The sequence below is a fragment of the Melanotaenia boesemani genome, chromosome 9 (genome assembly GCF_017639745.1).
Source record: "Melanotaenia boesemani isolate fMelBoe1 chromosome 9, fMelBoe1.pri, whole genome shotgun sequence".
In the NCBI taxonomy this organism is placed as follows: domain Eukaryota; kingdom Metazoa; phylum Chordata; class Actinopteri; order Atheriniformes; family Melanotaeniidae; genus Melanotaenia; species Melanotaenia boesemani.
The window spans coordinates 18,405,227-18,426,823 of NC_055690.1; the positions used below are offsets into that span (position 1 = coordinate 18,405,227).

General features: G+C 37.8%; 2 protein-coding genes across 4 annotated transcripts; both read left to right on the plus strand.

Annotated features, from left to right (window-relative positions):
- The first annotated feature begins 1,400 nt into the window (after window positions 1-1,400).
- On the plus strand, window positions 1,401-6,798 carry p2ry13 (purinergic receptor P2Y13). 2 transcript variants are annotated; one of them, XM_041993881.1, is made up of 4 exons: window positions 1,401-1,589; window positions 3,858-4,059; window positions 4,154-4,543; window positions 4,699-6,798. In XM_041993881.1, exons 2-4 carry the CDS (start codon window positions 3,877-3,879, stop codon window positions 5,185-5,187), a joined length of 1,062 nt encoding a protein of 353 aa, XP_041849815.1. In that variant the 5' UTR covers window positions 1,401-1,589; window positions 3,858-3,876; the 3' UTR covers window positions 5,188-6,798. The 2 variants fall into 2 exon arrangements, with proteins under 2 accessions (XP_041849815.1, XP_041849814.1); XM_041993880.1 differs by lacking the exon at window positions 1,401-1,589 and adding an exon at window positions 1,830-1,961.
- A 2,723-nt stretch (window positions 6,799-9,521) lies between these two features.
- mfsd1 (major facilitator superfamily domain containing 1) lies at window positions 9,522-19,728 on the plus strand. 2 transcript variants are annotated; one of them, XM_041995314.1, is made up of 17 exons: window positions 9,522-9,759; window positions 9,933-9,985; window positions 10,204-10,316; window positions 10,451-10,493; window positions 10,588-10,655; window positions 10,954-11,062; window positions 11,181-11,283; window positions 11,706-11,804; window positions 12,127-12,238; window positions 13,783-13,839; window positions 13,956-14,112; window positions 14,592-14,689; window positions 14,797-14,909; window positions 15,027-15,074; window positions 15,265-15,331; window positions 18,734-18,839; window positions 19,032-19,728. In XM_041995314.1, exons 1-17 carry the CDS (start codon window positions 9,579-9,581, stop codon window positions 19,089-19,091), a joined length of 1,587 nt encoding a protein of 528 aa, XP_041851248.1. In that variant the 5' UTR covers window positions 9,522-9,578; the 3' UTR covers window positions 19,092-19,728. The 2 variants fall into 2 exon arrangements, with proteins under 2 accessions (XP_041851248.1, XP_041851249.1); XM_041995315.1 differs by lacking the exons at window positions 18,734-18,839; window positions 19,032-19,728 and adding an exon at window positions 17,020-18,557 and having other exon boundaries at window positions 9,524-9,759.
- Window positions 19,729-21,597: the final 1,869 nt, after the last annotated feature.

The window sequence follows — 21,597 nt, forward strand, 5'->3', positions numbered from 1 at the left end:
TGAATAATCTTTCTCGCTGTTAAATGTTGTACTTGAGCAACAGCTACCTTTCTAAGCTCATTGCTGATGGTTTTCCTCCTTGGCATTGTTTTAAAACACACCTAAGTGCTCCAGGAATTGTCCAGTAAATTGACCCATCTGCTTTCACAGAGGCACTGATGCTCAATTAAACAAAGGTGTTTGATCAGATTTTGTAAAGCAAATGTCAGTGTATGATTTAACCTACATACAATGTTTTGATATGTGTGGCATCTGCGGCTATGTCACTAGTCAAAGTGTTGCTCTAGATAGCCTGGACCCATAGCCAAGAAACACTGATGATGGAAAAGATAAAGAAACCAGAGCATGACATTATTATAACCACGTTGTGTTTCAGTGTGTATGAAGTGGGTCTGGAAGCTGTTTTTAATCAGAATTTGTGTCACTCAAAATATCTTTGGTTGAAACTGACATTTGCATCCCACAATGTGCTCTTTTAAAGGGTGCTGTTACAGCATGGAGCTCTGCAAATGTTCCAAAGCTCTTTCTGCAAATGCTTGTTTTTCTCCTGCAAATAAATATTCAGCATTTAACTGTGACAATAAAGTATGTGTTCAACAAAGCCAGTTTTACTGCTTTTTGTTCACTGGACATTTATTCTTACACTTCTATTAACCATAAAAACTCCCTTTAGTTTATTCACAATTTTCTAAAACTGTCCATCATTGCCCATTTGAAGTGTGGTTTGGTAAGTTTTATCTCTCAGCACTGTGGTGTATTCAAAATCATAAATCACCCGGTGATCTTGTTAAACATTAAGTCGTTGTGAACTTGGAGAACCACAAGCCCATGTATAGTTTATAGCAAAGAAGACTCTGACTAGAAAACAACACTCATTTGTGGACTATGCCGTAGTAAACACATGCATTTAAGCCACTTTCTTCCCTTGTGTAACATAACTGAGCTCCAAGGCAAATCACACAGGAAGTCATGTTTGGATGTTCTCAGAAAACACTATATTTATCAAGAGGGACAGAAGGAAATAAAACTGATGGGGAATATCAACTTTTTTGTTGTATTTGACAGTTTTTAGGTTAGACATGATGATGTAAAAGCATAGACTTAATATAGTCATTAAATTTAAACAACAGTTTAAACAAAATTACTGTGTAAAAAAAACTTATTCTATAATGGTATAACTTGCAAATGTAAAAAGAACTAAGAGCATTGCATGAGAAGTTAAAAGCATGTCATACCCACTAAACCCACAGGTTTGTTTTGACAAATTGTAATGGTTGCTGACTGAGAATAAAACAGACAGAGGTGGGGTAAATAAGCTTTGATATGTAGGGAGGTGCAGCATTGTGCAGGAGGTCTCCACATTTGCATCAAGGCATGAGTTGATAGCTTTTGCTTTTACATGTCAACAGCCACTGAGACTGACGTAAGCTAGCGGAGGCAGAGGGACTGGCACGGAGCAGAGCAAGCCTCTCAGCAGACAATTGGAACAGGAAGCAAGGAAGGAAAGGGTCTTTCACCGGGAGGAAGACTGGCAAACTCACTGGGATTGTGACAAGACAGCCACACAGTAGCTCCAGAGACCACCCATTGTAAGAGCGTTAAACACACACACACACACACACACACACACACACACACACACTTAAATGTCAAATGGGAGTAGGGGGGAAACACTGAGGGAAAAACTTCAGATCAGACTTACTATTACTTTACTGATTAAAGTCATTTTACGAGCCAGATCTACTATTTTTAATTTGGGTTGTTTTTGTTGTTGTTGTTTTTTTTTTTTTTTTTGTTTTGTTTTTTCTTTTGCTTTGGTTTCATTTACCTTTCCTTTTGGTAAAAAGAAAAAAAAGGGAACTGGATATTTCACTTCTTCTTTTTTGTGAAATACTGTCTTTTTCTTGACTCTCGTTATTATTCTAATGTCCGCAGTGACTTATGATACAGACAGAACAAAGGTAAGACTCAGATATCAGCTTATTCTCTTTCAGATGAGATACCAGTTAATATGATGTATAAAGACAGAATTCTGTTGTGAAGTATGCATATGATGTGAAAACTAAAATAGAGAAAAGTTTAAATGTATATTATACTTTAGTTGCCATAGTACCTGATCTCGTTTTTCTATGTGAGAACTAAAGACCTGACAGATATACTATCAGGCAGAAGGAGACTGACATTTGAGGTTTTTGACTTTATTCTTTAATTGTTTTTTAAGACTTCTGAGTTCAGTCAGCAGTATTCAAATATCAAGTTAGTATTAAAAAAAAAATTCTGTTGATCATCATCTCGAAAATTAAAGTGGATACCTTCAGTTACTATTTTCCTTTTTTTAACCAGTTCTAATGAGACATTCAAGAAAGGTGAGTTTTAGCTCAGTTTCAACACAAAAGTGTAATATGTACTTTTATCCATATTAACAATATAGTTTCACATTCCATAACTTTAACAAGTAACATCTTTAGCCTGTTGTTTTCTGTAAGGCAGCATGCATGTAACAGGATGAAGGAATAACAGCCAATGATGGTAAAGTGCATTGGCATTAATGATAAATATTTTCTGATTCTAACCATGTATTTTGTAATATTTTAACCTAACCATAAGAGACTGAAGCAGAAAAATTAAAGGACTGTGTAAAACATGCAGTATGGATGTCAAAATTATAGTATCCTATATGAAGGTTTATAGCATCCCATCCTTTCTTCCTTTAAGTCTTTGTGGCAATATCAGCAGTGTTAATGTATAGAAAGTGACTGTGATGACACAAAATGAGACTTTCACTGAGAAACACATTTTTCCGTTACATTGTACTATGTTTGGAGTCGTTAAACATAAATTACACCGACTTGTAAGCTGTCTCTTGAAGGCACCAAGCAGAAAAAATGCATTTATTGGACAATTTTCTAAGCTTTTTCAGTGCTTTGGACTAATGTGGCTATATCCCACATTCCAAATCCAGAGGTCTTGCTCATACTACTTTTCCAGGTCTGATCCTTGGTAGCATGGACACAGGACTGTCCTATAGCACTGTCATTTTGCTAGTGTATCTTTTGGGTCATGTGGACTATAAGGTGGGGCTTGATCAGCGTTTGTGTTTCCTCAGCTGTGTCTGAATGTCACTTGATTCTGCTGGTGGAAGCTTCTGTCATTTGGATGTGCTGTAGCTGTGGGAGGGTGCAGGTCTGCTTCATCATTGGGTGGAGCATGCAAGTTTCCCTAACAAAACGTTTCCTCATAATGAAATTATAAATGGTGCTCACCTCTTTTTTTCCAGATGGTATTGATGCTGTGGCTGATATATGTTCTAGTTACTATCATAAAACCGGGTCAAGGAGGAAGGACTCAAATGCAAACTCCACATTAGGAGACTTTAAATAATGTCCTTTAATTCAGTCCAAAGTGGGAACTGGGTGGATAAAAAACAAGCTGGCAAATGTATCCAAAGGGCTGAAGTGGAGGGCAAAATACACAAAGCAAGCCATGTCAAAAACAGTAGAAGCAACAGGGGGATAATACTGGACACATAAGAAACAGAGACAAACTGGTAGGAAAATGGTTGCAAGGGAAGGAGTATATAATCACACAGAGACAGACAGGGGGAAGAGAAAGAGACACAGGTAGAACACATTAGGTTGGGGCATATGCTGATTGCAGGAGCGCAGCAAGTGCAAATGCCTGAAATCAGACAATACGTTAGTACGCAAAATTAAACTGGAAACAGAAAATTGAACACCATGATTGGAAAGAAAAACATTACTCAGCCAGGGAAGCTGGATGTAACAATGACAACATTATTCATTGTTCATTCTTTTCATATTTTATTTCTAACGTTGTTTCTCCCAATCTCATCAAAGGTCAGCTGAAGACCAGAAGATGAACAGCACCTTGTCTGACACTTCCATCGATTGTGTTATGGATACCAGAGTAGCATCACTGGTTTTTCCCTGTCTATACAGTATCCTTTTTATAGTTGCTCTGATACTAAACTCCCTGGCTGCATGGATCTTCTTCACCATCCCCAGCACCTCAACATTTGTTGTATTTCTAAAAAATGTGGTAAGCCAGTAACTATGGCCCTTGGTCAACATTTTATCAATGCAAATCAAGAAAAAAAAACAACTACAACAAATTAGCTATGCTTTACCAACAGGTGGTGGCTGACTTGCTGATGACCCTGACCATCCCTGTGAAAGTCTTAAGTGATGCAGGTGTGGGTTCCTGGCATCTGCGCGCCTTTCATTGTCAATACTCTGCTGTTCTCTTCTACATCACTATGTACATCAGCATCCTGTTACTGGGCCTCATCAGCTTGGACCGCTACCTGAAGATCGTCAGACCCTTTGGGAAGTGTGCCCTACAGCGGGTTCAAGTTGGCCAGGTGATGAGTGCAGCTGTTTGGGTGGTAATGTTATCCTTGGCATTACCCAATGTCATTCTCAGCAATAAGCCACCACAAATCACTGGAGACAAAGTCAAGTGCTCCTCCATGAAGGGCAACGCTGGTCTGCTGTGGCACGAGGGATTCAACTACTTCTGTCAGGTAGCTATTAAAAAAAAAATGGTAATGATCTTCTAATCTAAGTCAATGAAAGAAAGTCAACATGCATAATTCACGCAATAATGAACGGTCATTTCAAGTACTCAATTTCTACTGATTCCTGTCTCGCTTCATGGTTTGTTGATGTTTACTTCCAGGTTGTTTTTTGGGGCACATTTGCCTTGATGGTGATTTGCTACACATTCATCAGCAAGAAAGTCTATGAGTCATACAAAGCCTCAAAGAGCCGATCCCAGGCTGCCAGTCGCAAAACCAAAGCAAAGGTCTTTGTGGTGGTGGGAGTATTTTTTATCTGTTTTGCCCCCTTTCACTTTGCTCGTGTTCCTTACACGCTGACCCAAACACGCAGCATGCAAAGTCATTGCCAGGCAAAGAACGCACTCTACATCGCCAAGGAAACCACACTGTGGCTTTCAGCAACTAATATATGTCTGGACCCGCTTATCTATGTCTTCCTGTGCAAGGTGTTCAGGAGAAGACTTACAGCCGCATTCTGCAAAGCTACCATTGAATCTCCCACAGCAACGTCAACACAACTGGAAATGACACAAATAGATCACAGTGTCAAGCCCTCCTATAACGGCACGCTACAAACCAGACAAAGCACAATCAGAAACAGTAAGTAACTGCCGAATTCAAGGCAGCGAATTTAATGTACCTGTAAATATTAATTTGTCAAAATGGCAGTGGTTGTAAAGAATCTTCAAAAAGGAACCATAAGTTTATTCAAATTAAAGAACAATGCTGTATAAATGCTGAGAAGTTTGACTTGTTTTGCAGTTGTCATTAAGTTTCATGCACACCACAAATTCTATTTTCTGTAACAAACTACTTCTGCCCAGTATTTGCTAACTCATTCATCACATTTCCCTAATTGTGCTTACTGTCATTTCTTACATCCTGCTCTCTAATCTCTTTCAAACTGCACTTTCCCTTTACAAAGCATATAAAAAACCATCTTGACAGCACACTTTCCCAAACTTTACTCTGAACAGGAACTAAATGACATGTGCTGGGAATAAGCGTGGGCATTCAACATGAGCATTGAATGATAACGAGCTAGTACTGGAAGCAAAGACAGTAACAAAAGTAATCAGTTTACATCAGTCTGAAGCATTTCAGTACATGAATTGAGGTGATTTGTTTTTTGTTTTTTTTTAATGTAGGCTATTTAATTTTGGTTTTCTCAAAGAAATCTCTGACGTAGATGATTATGCATATATGTATCACTGTAATAACAATTCTCATCATCAGCAGCAGCAGCATTATAATGATAAATATATAAGGACATGATCAGTGTGTCTACTTTGTTGATGTCACTTTTGATTGTCAGGTTTTGGATGTGTGAAACACACATTCAGAGGAGGAGAGAGTATTCACAGCCATCTAGTGGACTATAAAACCTTATAAATATTGTTTTCTTAATATTTAAATAAAGCCCTGCATCAAAATAATGCAAAAGTAGAATAATGTATTACCACAAAAATGTGCATAAATTAATACATAAAAGCATAAAAATGTCTCGTGTGACTTTACTTTGTCCTATTCTTCTGTTCAATGAGCTTATTTTGACATGTTTTGTATAAACCACAATATGTTTCATTTTCAAATTGACATAAAGTTTCTTATTTTGGGGTGTGTCTGTACAAAATTTGATTAGTAAAGAAATTAATTTAGTTACTGACAAATGTAATTAAGTCAAATGTGCAATAGTTTCCTGTAGCAGAAAGAGCACTTTAGGACATGCAGATTGAAGTGATGCTCGTATAAGGCAAACATTATAACACGTTTTTTCCATTTTAAACTAATAAATATGAGGTTTAATTTGAATGATGGCCGAACAGATGCAACAATATCTGCCCATATCAATAAAAAAGCATACAAACAACTTGTTAGGTATATTTTTGTTTTGTTTGTTTATTTTACCATTAACTTTTTATTACCTTACATTTAACTTTTTAATTCATCATCATAAATTCTTATACCCTGTGTATAAATCCCTTCTGAACAAAGAAAAAGGAATAAAAATGCTTGGATTCATGTTTGTCTTGTAAACTAAACTCTAGACAAACAGACAAACAGTCTGTGACAAAGACTTGATTATTGAACACATCATCTCTTAATTTCTTCATGCGTTTTATTACTCTGAACTGTTACTTATTCATTTTATCAGTGTTGAAATTTTATGTAAAGCTTGTGTAAATTCATGATTATGCTTATTAAACTGCTGTTTAACACTTTAACACTTTTGCTGATTCTTGATCAGTCTTGATCAGATGAAACAATCTTAGAATTTACAGAAAAGATGAACAGCGCAACTCTGATGTCAGTCACTGGTTCATTTCTAGTGATTATAAAGTCTTGAGCTGGAGTTTTTGGACTTGACATTTTTTGAATGGGGTGTTTTGGAACCGGAAATGTTTTTTGAAAGCCCTAGACTGATACTGTATAATGAACTTCTTTGTTCAGGTCTGTTAAGAACATCTACAGCTTATATGCAGCACACTGCAATCTCATTGCACTGCTAGAGATCACATGTGTGATATTGCCAATGGGAAACTATATTTAGCTCTGAACAGCAGGTCTGCAAGCACAGTGCATAATCTGCAGCAGTATCTGGTTAAGCAAGAGAAGGGGTGAAAGTGAATGTAAATCTGGAATAAACTTACTTTTTCTAATCATGCAACAGCCAAGTGACCATTATCAGGACATTCACAAACTATTTCTGCATGTTTAATTTCACTTCCCATCTGATTTATAATTGAGTCAGCCTGTGGGTTTGATTAACCTAAAAATAAAATGATCTTTTTACACCCCCTCTCTGCTGGTTACAACACAGACTGATATTTGGGCAGGAAATTAATGAGCTACAGGACGGTCAGAGCAGTGACTGCAGCTGCAGGAAGGACCATTCGTCAACCTCGGATTAAATCCTCTGATAAAAAACCCCACAGTGTAGAATTATGAGAAATTCTAAATGATATCCATGGAAATTAAACAACCTTTTGACCAAATGTGTGCCGAATACCCAGTAGCTAGTTGTAAGGTAGGACCTGACAATTTCCTGTAACTGGCAGGATGGTGGTGCAGCTTGAATGTCAGAGAAACCCAGAGAGAGATTACTCAAGCAGCTTAATGGAGCCTCAGGGTTTTGCTGTAAGTCAAAAAATCAGTCTGACATTCAAATAATTTATTCAATCTTTCAATTAAATTACAATGAAACTGATAAAACTTACCTCATTTCAGGTCAGCAAAAGCATTCATCTTCAGGATGAAGCTCCAGCAGTGGAGTGGGTCGTCCACTAACCACGCGGTTATCCCTTTTTATGTAAGATAATGCTCCTCAAGTTGCATCAAATTGTAGGGAGGGATCCTCACCATATCCCCAAGGCTGAATCAAGCCAGCCTGTGAAGGAAACTCAGTCCCATCCAATTTTTTGCTTCAACTTGCCATCATTCTTGAAGAAGATCTTATTATACTTAAACTCCAGACTCATCCCTGGTTCTGATGGAGCTATGAACACTTTGAAACCATAGCCTTTAATCCTTGCCATTTCCCAGTTTGCAAACTGCTCCAGTGACCAATGAAGGTCATGTTGTGAAGAAACCATACAGGACTACATTATCTACAAATAGCAGTGATGCAACCCAGATGTTCCCAAAACATACACCCTCTTTAAATCTATGCCTTGTGATGTCATGAAGGTCAACAATAACGTTCATACATGTTTAGTTTAGAAAAAAGGCAGACTAATGGATTTAAATTTGTTCAATATGAACTGACCAAAAGCTCACAAAACAAAAAAGTTAAATAAAACAATATATATTTAAGTAAAATAAATAAAGTTGAGAGAAAATGCTGAATCTTTAATAGATTTTAAGAAAGTGGCACATTTCATTACCATTTTTTTCAAACTTTCTTAACTTTGTGTTAGTTTTCTTCTGAGATCGTATTTTCCACTTTTCATAGCAGAAGCACACTTTGAACAAAGACAGATCAAGATCAAAGGTAAAAGCACGTAAGCCAACATACACTTGTAAAATTTTATTTAAAGTTCTGTTTTTATAATTTTCTTTTCTTTGATGATTTAAGGATGATTGTGGAAATTAGGAAATCGCAAGGATAATTTAGGGCCTAAATCATCGTTACGATCATGAATTATCCAGTTTGTCCACTAGGGGGCAGATAAATGTATATATATATATATATATAAAACTCTTTTAGAATCCATGAATTGGTTGTTTCACTTTTTGCACTGCTCGCTTGACATTTAAAAGTTGGAGAAGGGGAAAAATAAACAGAAAAAAGCCAGTTTTATGAATATGAGATCATATAAAGAATCGACAACATGCTAAAGTGGTGCTTTCGTAATGTGGTAATTGTGTCTTAACATGTTTTAAAGATATGTTATAAAACCCGTGGTTAAATTAATTGGTCTAGAATGCTGAAGAAACACTGATATAACTTGTTATCAGGGACTTTTATTTGTGCTGTACTTTAGCCAGATTAAGTAGGATTATCATAAGCAATTGACAAAAAAAACAACAACAAAAAAAGATATATATGTTTTCTAGACCCATCCCTGACAACAGTATGTGGAAAACAACATTCTACTTCTCATTATTATCATTGATGAACAAATGATAAAACTATGCATGCCCATCTGCTTTACATGTCAATGAATTGAACTTTTAACAATCAAAATGACAACCCGTGTATTTCTGCTCGCTTTGTTATTTGGGAAAAAATGTGGCCAAAGGTCTAAACCACCACTCTCTGGGTCTTTTTCTCATCAATAAGAACACGTTTCCGTTGTAACAGAGGCTAAAGTCTATCCATTACCGCAGTGTTTTTGTCTTGTGTTGCTGTTGTTGTTCGGCGCGTTCATGTGACGTCTCCCTTCAAATCAGCACACGCCAACGTGCAACGATGATGTCACGTGACCGGTTTGTAGGGTCATATGATCCATCGCCTACGTCTTCCCGTCTGCTGTTAACTTTCCCCAAATAACAGAACATGGCGGATTTTGAGGAGCGGCAGAACCTAATGGGAGAGGAGAATGATGACTCGTTCACCGGCCGGCGGGCAGCCAAAGATGCCGGTCAGAACACCGGGAAACCGATGCCCGCCATATGCGACCCCAGCCACCTTCTGCATCGGGTGGTCGTCCTGACTTTCATGTGCTTTTTGGGATTTGGTGAGCAGTAAACAACCTCCTGACCAGTTTGTTGAGGATAGTTTGGATTCATTTAAATTAAATAAGTCACGAATGGTTAATGGTGGAAACGTGTGGTTATTGCCGTTAGTGGTGTAAGATGATACATTTCTTTATCGGCATGTTTGTTGGTAAATGTGGTTTCTTTGTTCCAGGGAGCTATTTCTGTTATGACAATCCAGCTGCTCTTCAGACTCAAGTCATCCAGGTAATCTTGTCTACATTGAATCTCTCACATCAGGACATCGTAGTGTATCCTAGAATAAAACCTGTGTAAAATCTAATCAGAAGATTTGGTTGTCCCTGTAGTCACTGCCACTATTTTACTTTATTCTCTTGCTACGTTGCACAAACATGTTGAAATATGAAGTGAAACATAACTGAGCTTCTGATGAAGTGTATGCTGTTCCTCTCGGACTCTCCCAGGATCTGAACCTGAACACAGCAAAGTTCATGCAGCTGTATGCCTGGTACTCATGGCCCAATGTGTTTCTCTGCTTCTTTGGAGGATTTCTGCTTGACAGAGTCTTTGGTATCAGGTAGAAAAATGTCTAACTTAGATATTTTTTTTAGTACTTAATTACAAGCTTTGCTTTTTATACATTCCCACTAAACCTGAAAGTGAAAGAATTGCCATCTTAATTGCCATTATTTTCCATTTTTGTCCATGTAGGCTGGGAACCATCATCTTTTCCCTCTTTGTCTGTGTTGGACAGGTGGGTTTATTTAAAAAAAAAAAAAAAAGGAAGATAAAATTTAAAAAATGTAAAATGATCTTTTTTTGTTTTTACCTTTTTCGTTTCTTAACAGGTCATATTTGCTACTGGAGCTTTGCTGAATCGCTTCTGGCTGATGGAAGTTGGACGCTTTGTATTTGGGTAAAAAAAAAAAGTAGCTTTCATCTAGTTAAGATCTGTTTTAGTTTACATGAACAAACACTAAATCATTTCAGACACACCTTTTCCAAACAAACAGCCGGATATGTTCAAAGCTTTTTGTATTTATGTGTCACCTTAAATCAATTCTTTAAACTTCACCTCAGCAATATCAAACCTGCATCAAATCTAAAAGCAAAGCTGAGTCTGGAGTCACTGACTTATTGCTATTAAAGGGAATTCATTATTTTCTCTTACATAGCTCTCATGCCCCATTCACTTGTTTTCTTCATTTTATTAGTATTGGAGGGGAGTCCTTGGCTGTGGCCCAGAACACGTATGCAGTCAACTGGTTCAAAGGAAAGGAGCTCAATCTGGTGTTTGGCCTTCAGCTGAGCATGGCACGACTGGTATGGATTCTACCAACAGACCTTTTTCTTTTTTTTATTTTTGTAAACTTAAAACATGCCACATATTAAATACATTAAAGCATCAAATCAAATTTTCCTCTGCTCGTCTCATCTGTAGGGCAGCACAGTGAACATGAACATCATGGGCTGGGTGTATAGCAAAATGGCACTCATTGTTGGCTCCACTGGATACACAGCACTGGGAGCATCACTCATGTTAGGTAAGTACAGGGGGCTTCAAATTAAGCTTCTGGTTCCAGATACTTGATCTTTTCTGTATAAGTAAGGATATCAGATAACACTTCTGCAGAGAAGTTGTAAAGGGAACTGAAACTGCTACTCGCTGCCCCCGATGAATCACAAGAGTTACAAGCAGTGTCAGTGTTTGTGTTCTTCTCTATTTTTTAATCACATAAAAGTCCTTCTCTTTTTATACATCTTGAGTTCTGCCTTTTATAATCTTTTTTCCACTGCTACTGTAAGTTAAACATTAATGTGACCCTTTGAGATTTACATGGACAGCAGAATCGGGTAGTAATTCTTAAGCATCATGTGATTTTTGCACTACAGCTAGAAATCAAAGTTTATATGAGTTTGTTCTGTTTTACGTCTAACACTTCATATGCAACTTTTCCATCATTAGCTGCTGTAACCTGCCTATTTTCACTACTTTGTGCGCTGGTGTTGGGATTCCTTGATAAGAGGGCAGAGAAGATCCTCCAGAAGGAACAAGGGAAGACTGGTAAAGTATTCTAAGATCATGCTTTTTTGTTTTTTTATCAATGTTTCCTCTCTGTAAGACACGTGTAAATAAGAGCTACAAGGTCCAAAATCAATGTGACTTTGGTCAATACAAGACTTTGGCTTGTTTTTGACAGTTTGACTGCACTATTTTACAGCTTTTACATCTCTGTGTTGAGATTTATGTATTTCATTTCTCTAAATGACAGTTCAGCTTGTTTTATAATTTTCCCATTATAAGCTAGGCTGTCTTTTGCAAGAGAAGACACACTTTGCTTGTTTAAACCTCCCATGTGTGTGTGTGTATTCAACCTGTATTTTAGGTGAAGTGATCAAGCTGACAGATGTGAAAGATTTCCCCTTCACCCTGTGGCTCATCTTTATCATTTGTGTGGGTTACTATGTCGCCATTTTCCCCTTTATTGGACTCGGGCAGTGAGTATATCACCTGTGCTGTCTCTCTCACTTAGACACACAAACATAATCTTCCTCCCGGTTGGCCTCTAATGTCTGTGCATCACCTAAGTGATTGGATTGGAACAAAGTCTCATTACATCTGTCTTTATTTCTTATGCATTTGTTATGGATGTACTTGACTTTGTTTACTTAAATTAGAGTCTTTTCAGGGATTAGGGAGGATTTAGGCTTCAGTGGTCATGTTCCTTATTTATTTTGGCTGGAGTAGGGATTCACTGATACCAGTATTGGGTATCAGTCCGATACTATGCATCTGTACTCAGTATTAATAAAAGTGTTGTGATGCTACATAGCCAGATACCAATGTAAAAAAACTTGAGTTGACAAAATCATTGCATTAATGCAAAGAGATTAATCTGTGGAAATAATGCGTTCATTTTTAAAAATGCATTAATGCATCGGCTGTAATGGTAACAGCGTTATGGGAAGAGTCATCAATGAGATTACTCTTTACTAAAAAAAGGAACACCGTTAGTAACACTGTTATTTATGATGCTATTATTCCCATCACTGGTTGTTTGCAGAAACTTCTTTCACAGTCATTTTTCTTTTCTGTGTGTTTTTCGTAAAGTAAGAGGCCGGAAACAACCATCATTGTTGCTTCCTGTTCATCCACCTTGTTTGTTTACACTGAATTCTTGTTTGACTCCCCGAGATTTGAAATATCGAGCGTGAAGAACCTGATACTCTGCTAAAGAATCGTATAGTGTGTGCTCCGTAGTGCACACTACACACTATAAGATTAGAAGAGAGAAATCTTGTGCGATCTGTCTCTGAATCTGTAATGTGTGCCAGCCTTTAGTGGAACTTTTTAAAGCATTGGCAGAGACTCTGGCAATTTTTTTTTTTTTTTTTTTTTTTGCCCTATGGATCCTCCTACAGCTGTGGGACAAGCACTGACATAAACCAATCTCCATCTGAGCCCTGCACTTGCACAACTAATGCATGCAAGACAGTTGTTATGCTTAAGAGAGCAAAAAATACACTTCCCGAGCTCATCTGATCACACTGCTGTTTACTGTAGCAACACTGGGCATTTCTTGTTGGCAATAATACAGAGCGCTAAGGTGAATGTCTGGAGTATAAAAACATTTGATCATTATCTTGTGGTTATAAATCTGCACATCAGCAGCTTTACCAACATAGTGAAGCATTTTTCTCTTAAATAATACTTTAGTGCTTCAGGGTTTCACAAAACTGCATTATTTGATGCATTAGGAATGAAAATAAACTGGATCACAAGAAAATGGAAGGCAAAAAAAAACTACAGCTAATACAGGGTTAATGTCTCTCACTAAAAGGCACTTACTGATCACTTAGCAGTTTCCATGACTTTTCACTAATGATCAGAGCTTATAGAGCAAATGGCTGCAGTGCAAATGGAGACAAAGCAACATGAAGACTACAGTGAACATCTGCAAGAGTAAACTTTCCTTTGCCACTGTATGTACAGAGCCTGAGCTGTTTGTGCTGAATTTATCATCTCATCTTTTCATTTTCAGGGTCTTCTTCATTGAAAAATTCAACTTCTCTCCACCTGAAGCCAGAGCTGTCAACAGGTAACTCAGGTTGGCTATAATATAAGGCACAAAACAGTAACACTGTCTGCTGTTAGTCTGCTTTCCTTAAAAAAAACAAAGGCAATCGTACAATGCTTGTACCCTGTCGTTCCCAGTATAGTGTACATCATCTCAGCACCTGCATCTCCAATCCTGGGCTTTGTGGTTGATAAGACGGGGAGGAATGTGATTTGGGTAATAATTGCTGTGGTTGCAACACTCACCGCTCACATGATGCTGGCCTTCACCTTCTGGAACCCATGGATCGCCATGGTAATGCCCCTGGAAACACATTGATGCTAAAAATCAGACACATATTTGTTAATCTGTGTTAGCAAATGTTTTAAAACCATCAGAAATCTCGTCGTGTAAAGGTGTGGTTGTTGTTGGGGATAATGGATTACTCTATTTGAAGAAGTTGTCTAGTTTATGTAAAGTGTTTAGTAGCCACAGTAAGTCACTGGATCTTGCTGAACAGCAATACAATACACCAAGTTTTTGTTTAAATCTTTAGTTGTACTGTAGATATAATTCTTGTGAATGAATATTTAATGCTTTCTACTGGTATATTTTCAGGACAGGTGTGGGATTTAGCTGATTAAATCTAAACAACTCCTCAGCTCTCAGGATTTTATTCTGCTTAAACTGAACTTAACTAAATACTTGTGCACAGAAGTATTAAAATTATACAGGTATACCTTTTGTTCTTAAGCTAATGCTAATTTGTAGAGCATGTGTTTTTTATCGTGCAGTCCCTCCTTGGTGTGTCATACTCCTTACTGGCCTGTGCTCTGTGGCCCATGGTGGCGTTTGTGGTACCTGAGCATCAACTAGGAACAGCTTATGGCTTGTATGTACTTTTTTAATAACATAATTATATCTTACATCTTCAAAGTTCTGCTTGATTAGGCCACCCAGACACAGATGACACTGTATCTTTCTGTGTTTGCCCACCAGCATGCAGTCAATCCAGAACCTGGGACTTGCTCTCATTGCTATTGCAGCAGGGTCCATCCTAGACTCCAAAGGATACCTGGTTTTGGAAGTGTTCTTCTGTGCCTGCATTTGCAGTCAGTATTTCCTGTTTGCTCCTGTCTGTCTGTCTGCAATATTCTAGTCTTTCAGACACTTTTGAGTGACATTGCCACTGATTTCCTCTCGCTGGCTTCCCTACACCTGTCTTGCAGTTGCACTGATGGCGGTGGTGATGCTGTACTTTGTGGATTATCTCAAAGGTAAGTGAAATCTGGGGCCTTCTCACACTGCATCATTTCTTTCACTCTCCTGCTTTCTTTTTTCTCTTTATTTTTCCCAGTGCCGGCTCACTTTTCCTTTGCTGGTGGCATCTCTTCTCTTTACTCTGCCACTCTTTTCCTTATCGCCAGACTCACTCACCAATCTCTCCATCTATCGCTCTTGCTTCAGGTGGAGATTTGAATCGGTCAGCTGCAGCCAGAGCCAAACTCCAAAAAGAAGGCACTTCAGATGCAGAGTGAGTAACCTTCATCCTTCACCCTCCATCCTTCTTTTCCACCCACATAACCTTTAATTAGACAAGCATTGCAGAAACATTATGAACAACTTACTCATAAAATCAGGAGGCACAGGCATGTTTTGGATTAGTTGACTAATGAGCTTAGAAGGAGCTCTTAATTTATTTTTTCTGAGCATGTCTTTAGCTGAACCTGTTATAACCACTTTAATACAAGTCTAGAGTCATTTTTAATGTTTAGTGAGATTATTAGAACTGATTCATCAAACAGAGGATGATTTCTCACTCATCTTTGGTCATATTTTACAAGCAGTCAGAACATACAGGATTCAGTTCACCTACAACTCCTAGTTTAATATATGAAAAGTAAAATATAGTTCACAAGACCTGGTAGTGTAAATGGGGAATGAATTACTGTATAATTAGCAGACATTTTAAGGCCCTGCTGGTAGTTTACTAAAGCATATTAATGATAAAATTAATTTCTTCTTAATTTTTCTTAAGTTTTAAAAAAAATAAAGAAAATGTGCAAATATGTCTGCCTATCCAGGATAGATGATTGATTTAACCATTTTCTTATTGGGGAATAAATATTGCTTATTTGCAGAAACAGTTGTAATCCAACATTAGAAAAGTGTTTAAATTGTGTATTCTTGCTGGATCCTGTAACATGACCCTACTTTATCCTTTGGCATTTTTGGTGACTTCTAGTTTTTTTTTTTTTTTGGGGGGGGGGGGTTCTTCAACATAAATTAGTATGTATGGCTTAGTCAGAGGGCGATTGCTTTTTACAGTAAAGAGGTGTTGCATCTCATAACTGCAGGTGGAGCCAAAGATCAAAATAATTTCTACATTCTCTAGAGGTTGGGAACTACTGCTTTAAAGGATCTGCAGTATCTTGTTTGTAATTGCTGTCATATTATAACCGGGAAGATATTTTTCCTGCCTTATTAAAGCCTAGAAAGACAGTCCTTTCTACAGGAAGGGATTTGCATCAAACCAGAATGTAAAGATTTCTTTCCCAGTTCTTGCTCCACCCTTTGCAGTAAATCTCATAATTCTGTTTGGTAGCTTGTGTGTAATGTTGCTGCCAAACAAACAGCCTTGAGAACAAAACTCTGCTGAAGCTGTACACCTTTGTGGAGGAAAAATGGCAGAATTACTAACGTGTGTGACTATAAAACTCGGTCTTTAGACAGTTTTGTCATTTTTCTCTTTGAAAATCTAACTGCATGCTCTGTTTTAATGTGCTTTACTGAAAAATATTTCATTGTCTTTATAGGTAGCCTCTTATTTTTATTTATAAGCTTTGGATTTAACTAAACTGCATTTGTTGTTTTAATAACAAGTAAGACTGACGACACTGCTCTGAGAAGAGACTTAACTCACTGTAACAATAAGCTGGAAATGTTTTTTACGTGACTGACCTGATATGTGTACGAGGCTTTGGCTTTTAAACTCACCAGGTCTGGATTGATGCTGCACCACTTGTGGTTAGATTATTAAAAGTGGTCATGAGCACTTCCTGTTCTATATCTTTGCATGAGATTGATCACAATGCACAAAAATGGAGATCCCATTTGTTTCTGTGTCTGAAAACTCTAACTTGTAATTGAATGTATGTTTACTTATGACTTGTGCTGACTGACTAATGTTTTCTGGTTCGTGCTGTAACTGATATTTTCCAGATGATGATGGCGATGAGCGAACACACATGGTCCTGGGCTTCAGAGCCAGCAGGCTGCACTGTCCACCCCAGAGCTTTGAGTCTGCTACCATGGGGCGGGACTGCGGTTCTGACTCCGCCCAGTGATGTCATCTGTGGTTCTTCGCACGAGAACTGACTGTCTGGGAATGGCTGTTGCGTAACCCTGTGTAGTTATCCAATACCATCCTTACCAGGACACTGACAAATAACAAAACCCAGTTTGGACTCTACAGTTTTCTCTCCGACTGTAATTTTTTCTACCTGTACTCACTCATCGTTCACTCCTGATGCGACAACCTGCAGCAGGAAGTTTCTTCAGTTACAGAAGGAAGTTGAGACGCTTTTAAACGTCTTTTAAGACATTTTCGTTTCCAGTGGGATGGAACCTGTACTTCATTATACCGTGATGATATAGGACTACAATGTCAATTAAGTTGTTAAATATTAGGGTGACTTTGTGGACTATTTTTTTAGCAGAACTTTTGCTACTTGGCCTTCTTGCGGACCATACATCAGCTTTTTTTTTTATATACATCTGACATGTCAGCACTTACAATAACTACTAACCAAAATCTTTTAACAGTCGACTCTCCCCAGGCAAACTTCATATTCACTTTTAATCATATGCACCATTGACTCTTTTTTAATGCTGGCTGATTTAAAAAAAGAGCAAAGCTCTTTATTGTTTAATCTTTATTACTCAATTGTTTTATTTCTTAATTTCTTTATCTGTTCTTCGCTGAGCTGTGAGCTTCATAAAAATTTATTTTCTGTCACATCATCAAATGGCACATTACTGTAACGATATAAAAAAATAGGCAGGCCCACTTTTGGATACATCATCATATTCTTCTTAAACTTTTTTTTATAAACTTTTTTAATTAATGTGACCTTTTTCAAGAATTGCACTTAAATTATGTTTAGTAGATTTGCTAGTTTTTTTTTTTATTATGAAGCTCAGGTGATTAACTTGTAATAAGCTCTTCTTCATATCATAACTTGCTTTATTTGAAGAGTGCAACAAATCCTCCACGATTAACTCAACATTCCAGTTAATGTAGCTGGAGATTTGTTTCCCTGTGCTGATATCAGGGTTGCAGACTGTGGATGATTGACATTCACTACCTCAGTTTGGCAAATAAGTCCCAGATTGTAAACATAGCATTCAGCACATGTAAGAAGATGGTCTGTAGCTTAAAGTCAGAATGCTGTGATTGCACATTAAAATGAAGACTGTGTTAATAAGTAAGAAATGCACTTCTTTTATCACCTTTCACTCATTTACACTATGGTGTTGTGGTAGTGGTGCATATATTGTGTAACTGACATTTGTGGTTAAGTACACAGTAGTAGCAGACATTGATCTGTGTGTGAAGAAATATTAGAAGCGACAATCTGCTGTTCAGTTATTAAAGGAAGATTTTAGGAAAAGTCATGTTACATGAATTCTTTCTGCAGAAGAAAATCAGTTTTGATACCAAGACCTATGAAATTCAATTAAACATGGATTATTTTTAAGCGTTTGAATCCTCCCTTTATTACTGCAGTATTTCTGTCTCCACTATCATTTGTATTACTTTCCAGCTTTTTTGCAAGACGCAGTGATTCATGTTATTAGTTATATTTGCATAATCATGCTCATGTTTGCGCGGCTGTAAGGGATATTTAAGGTGGCCACGTTACTCTTCCCGCAGGATTAAAAGACGACCCAGTAAGCCGACAGAGGGTGAGCTTGCTAGACTGGCCCCCATGTCTGCTTTTGGCTTGCGCAACCGGTATCTCTCCAGGCTGGGAGCACAGGTATCTGCACCCACAATTTTATGACGATACACAATTTTAAACAGAAATCCATTTAAGAACCTATTCTGCCTCAAATCTTGACTCTGGCAATGTGTCAGTTTTTACATTAAACTAAGGTTTTTAATCCAAAAGTGCTTCATCTGTAGACTTTTCCCCTTTTCATTTAATGGATGTTATTCTCTCTGCTCTCAGCTCCCAGACCACTGCTCTACCCATCTGTCATCACTTGCCCACAGGAGTGTTCTGAAATGATACCCGTCATTCAGCCTTGCTCTCCTGCAGCAATGTTCAGTAACACTGTGGTCACAGACACGTATGCACAGAAATAAAATGCTTACGAAGTATCACTTTTAGAACGAACTATTGTTTACCTCAAAGGTTAGTTTTAACCTTCATGACTGACTGTTTTTGGTATTTATGGGTGACTGTTCTGGGTTTTTACAGGTGTTTCTGTTTTTTGAATAATTGTTACCACCACATAGAGTATTTGTTCTATTTGCACTATTTTTCTGTCCTCTCCACATGTTTAGGTGCCTTTATTGAAACCAAAATGGATTCTTTCTTTTCTCCCGTGGTGATTGTATCATGTAAAATTTGGTGGGTGTTTTATGGTTAATGCTGTTCCAGGATCTGTTACAGGGATGCAGCGCTCTGCAAACGTCAGAGGGCACCAGTTGGCTCAAATGTTGACCTGGCCAGAGTAGTGCTCGTTTGTTTCTGTTTTTTTTTTTTAAACCAAACACTATTTACAGTGTCATTTTCTAATTTTGCCTTATCGCCAGGTTTTAATCATGATTGCAGGACAACTTAGGCTATATTTAAAAAATGTTTCATAAACTGAAGATTTCCTTTTTTTTAATTTGTACGATTTTGACATTTTTATTTATATATATTTGAACAATAAAATCACTTTTATAACAGTTTGTAGAGGGTGTTGGTTGAATCCTTACACTTTAGTGGTACACAGAATGCGCGCAAACGTTAAATCCTGAGTGATGCTCTCTGTTTTCTTGACCTCCTCTTGCTGTCTGCATCTAGTGGACACACGCTTGGCCCCACTCCTGTTCTTCCTCCACAGCTAGGCCCGGATCTCTTGAACCATGTAATCCCCCCCAGAATATTGCACCTTTATCGTGGAGCAGTAACAGGTAACAGCAATTAGGACTGGAAACAATAAGCCCATTGCCGCTGAAAGTGGTCCACATTAAAAGTAAGCAAAAAGACAAAAATGTATCTGTTCATCATATAAAAGCAAACGTGTTTGTGGACCATACCTGTGTGTGCAAACACATGACGGTAAAATCTTTGCATTGGCTCGGACCAAAATGGATCTAAATTCAAAAAGGGTGACTTTTCTAGTACTAATGTGCAATTTCATGACAAATTATGCTCAGAGGGGAAAAAAACAAAAAGACACAAATGCTCACAAATTGATAATCAGTGTTTAACAATGAAAAAGGTTATGTTCAGATATACAAATATGAAACAAGTTCACAATTTAATCGTGGAAATATGTATAAAATACTTTCAAAACCCAGTGCACTGTATGAATGAACAAATATATGAAAATATATTAAATTTGTTTCCTTTGTATTTCTATCATAATAAGGTCACACTTGATTTCACACTGGTGAGACAAAGTTTAAAGGGCTTTGACCCCCATTAAGATGCTGCTTGTATACTCCTTTGGTTTGTCTTACCTATCACACCCCGTTTCACTTTATAAATCGTTTCTTTATGTATTTCCATGACAATCACAAAGCTTTGGTCCCTTAATAGATGAGTTGCAGAATAAAAACACCTACTGAGTCGTTAAAGCAGTTCTGGATCCTTAATGTGTTTAGTTCTTTTGACCAGGCGTGGTATATGATGTGCTGGGACTTGTGTCCATATATAAGGATGATAGGACTGACAGTCAGGCACACTAATGATTATCTTTAAGATCACAGTTTCATTTATCAGAGAGATGTGACATGTAGCAGTGTTTGTTTTCTTTTTCTTTTTTAAAAATATAGATTGTAAGAAAAATGTGTGAGCATTTGTCGCGGTTTATATTAGAGTCGTGAGCATTTGTTTTGTGAGAATTTGTGCACGCTGAAGTGCATAACAGCTGCAGGGTATAGCGCCTTGCGAACGGACACCTGCTGATGCAGGTGAGGAACAACATTCTGTAGCAGAAGATGACGAAAGAGAGAAACCTGAAATTTTGCACATGGTGTTTCGGAGCCCATGTCAGTAAACGGAGGCAGGACCAGCACGTGCAGGATTCGCTGCTCTGCGTTTGGCGCATCTGGCTGCACATGCGCCATATAAGGGCGCCGTTTGACCCAACTAACGGAAAGCTGTAGGAGACCACGAGAGAGATTCTTTAGTAGTCACTGGTCATTAAGGAAACTAGGAACTTGTCAGTTTAAATATTTAAAGTCTTAAACCTTAGATCGAACAACTTTTTTTGTGCGTACCTCACCTGTGAGCATCTCACCTGTACTTTGTGACGTTGGCTTGCAGGTGTTTGTTCAACTGTTCTCCCCACACAGCAGTGTAAATAATTCTATATCTCCCGTAAGTGCAAATAGATTGTCACGCAGGGGGGCATTAACAAAACCTTTTATAATAGACTTCTAGCCCCAGAGAGCCTGCATTCCCAATAATTAATGCTGCCGTTTGCCAAGTTAAATGATGCCGTCAGCACAGGAGCTGGGGGCGCTGTATTTATTAGAATAATAAAAAAAAAGGAAAAAAAAAAAAAGAAGAAAAC

Excerpts from the sequence above, each read along its gene's own strand:
- p2ry13 (XM_041993880.1), top strand. The coding sequence starts at position 1,942 with ATGATACAGACAGAACAAAG. Across the intron at positions 1,962-3,857 it reads ATGATACAGACAGAACAAAG|GTCAGCTGAAGACCAGAAGA; the intron begins GTAAGACTCAGA and ends ATCTCATCAAAG. Across the intron at positions 4,060-4,153 it reads TTGTATTTCTAAAAAATGTG|GTGGTGGCTGACTTGCTGAT; the intron begins GTAAGCCAGTAA and ends CTTTACCAACAG.
- mfsd1 (XM_041995314.1), top strand. The coding sequence starts at position 9,579 with ATGGCGGATTTTGAGGAGCGGCAGAACCTAATGGGAGAGGAGAATGAT. Across the intron at positions 9,760-9,932 it reads CATGTGCTTTTTGGGATTTG|GGAGCTATTTCTGTTATGAC; the intron begins GTGAGCAGTAAA and ends TCTTTGTTCCAG. Across the intron at positions 13,840-13,955 it reads GAAGCCAGAGCTGTCAACAG|TATAGTGTACATCATCTCAG; the intron begins GTAACTCAGGTT and ends TGTCGTTCCCAG.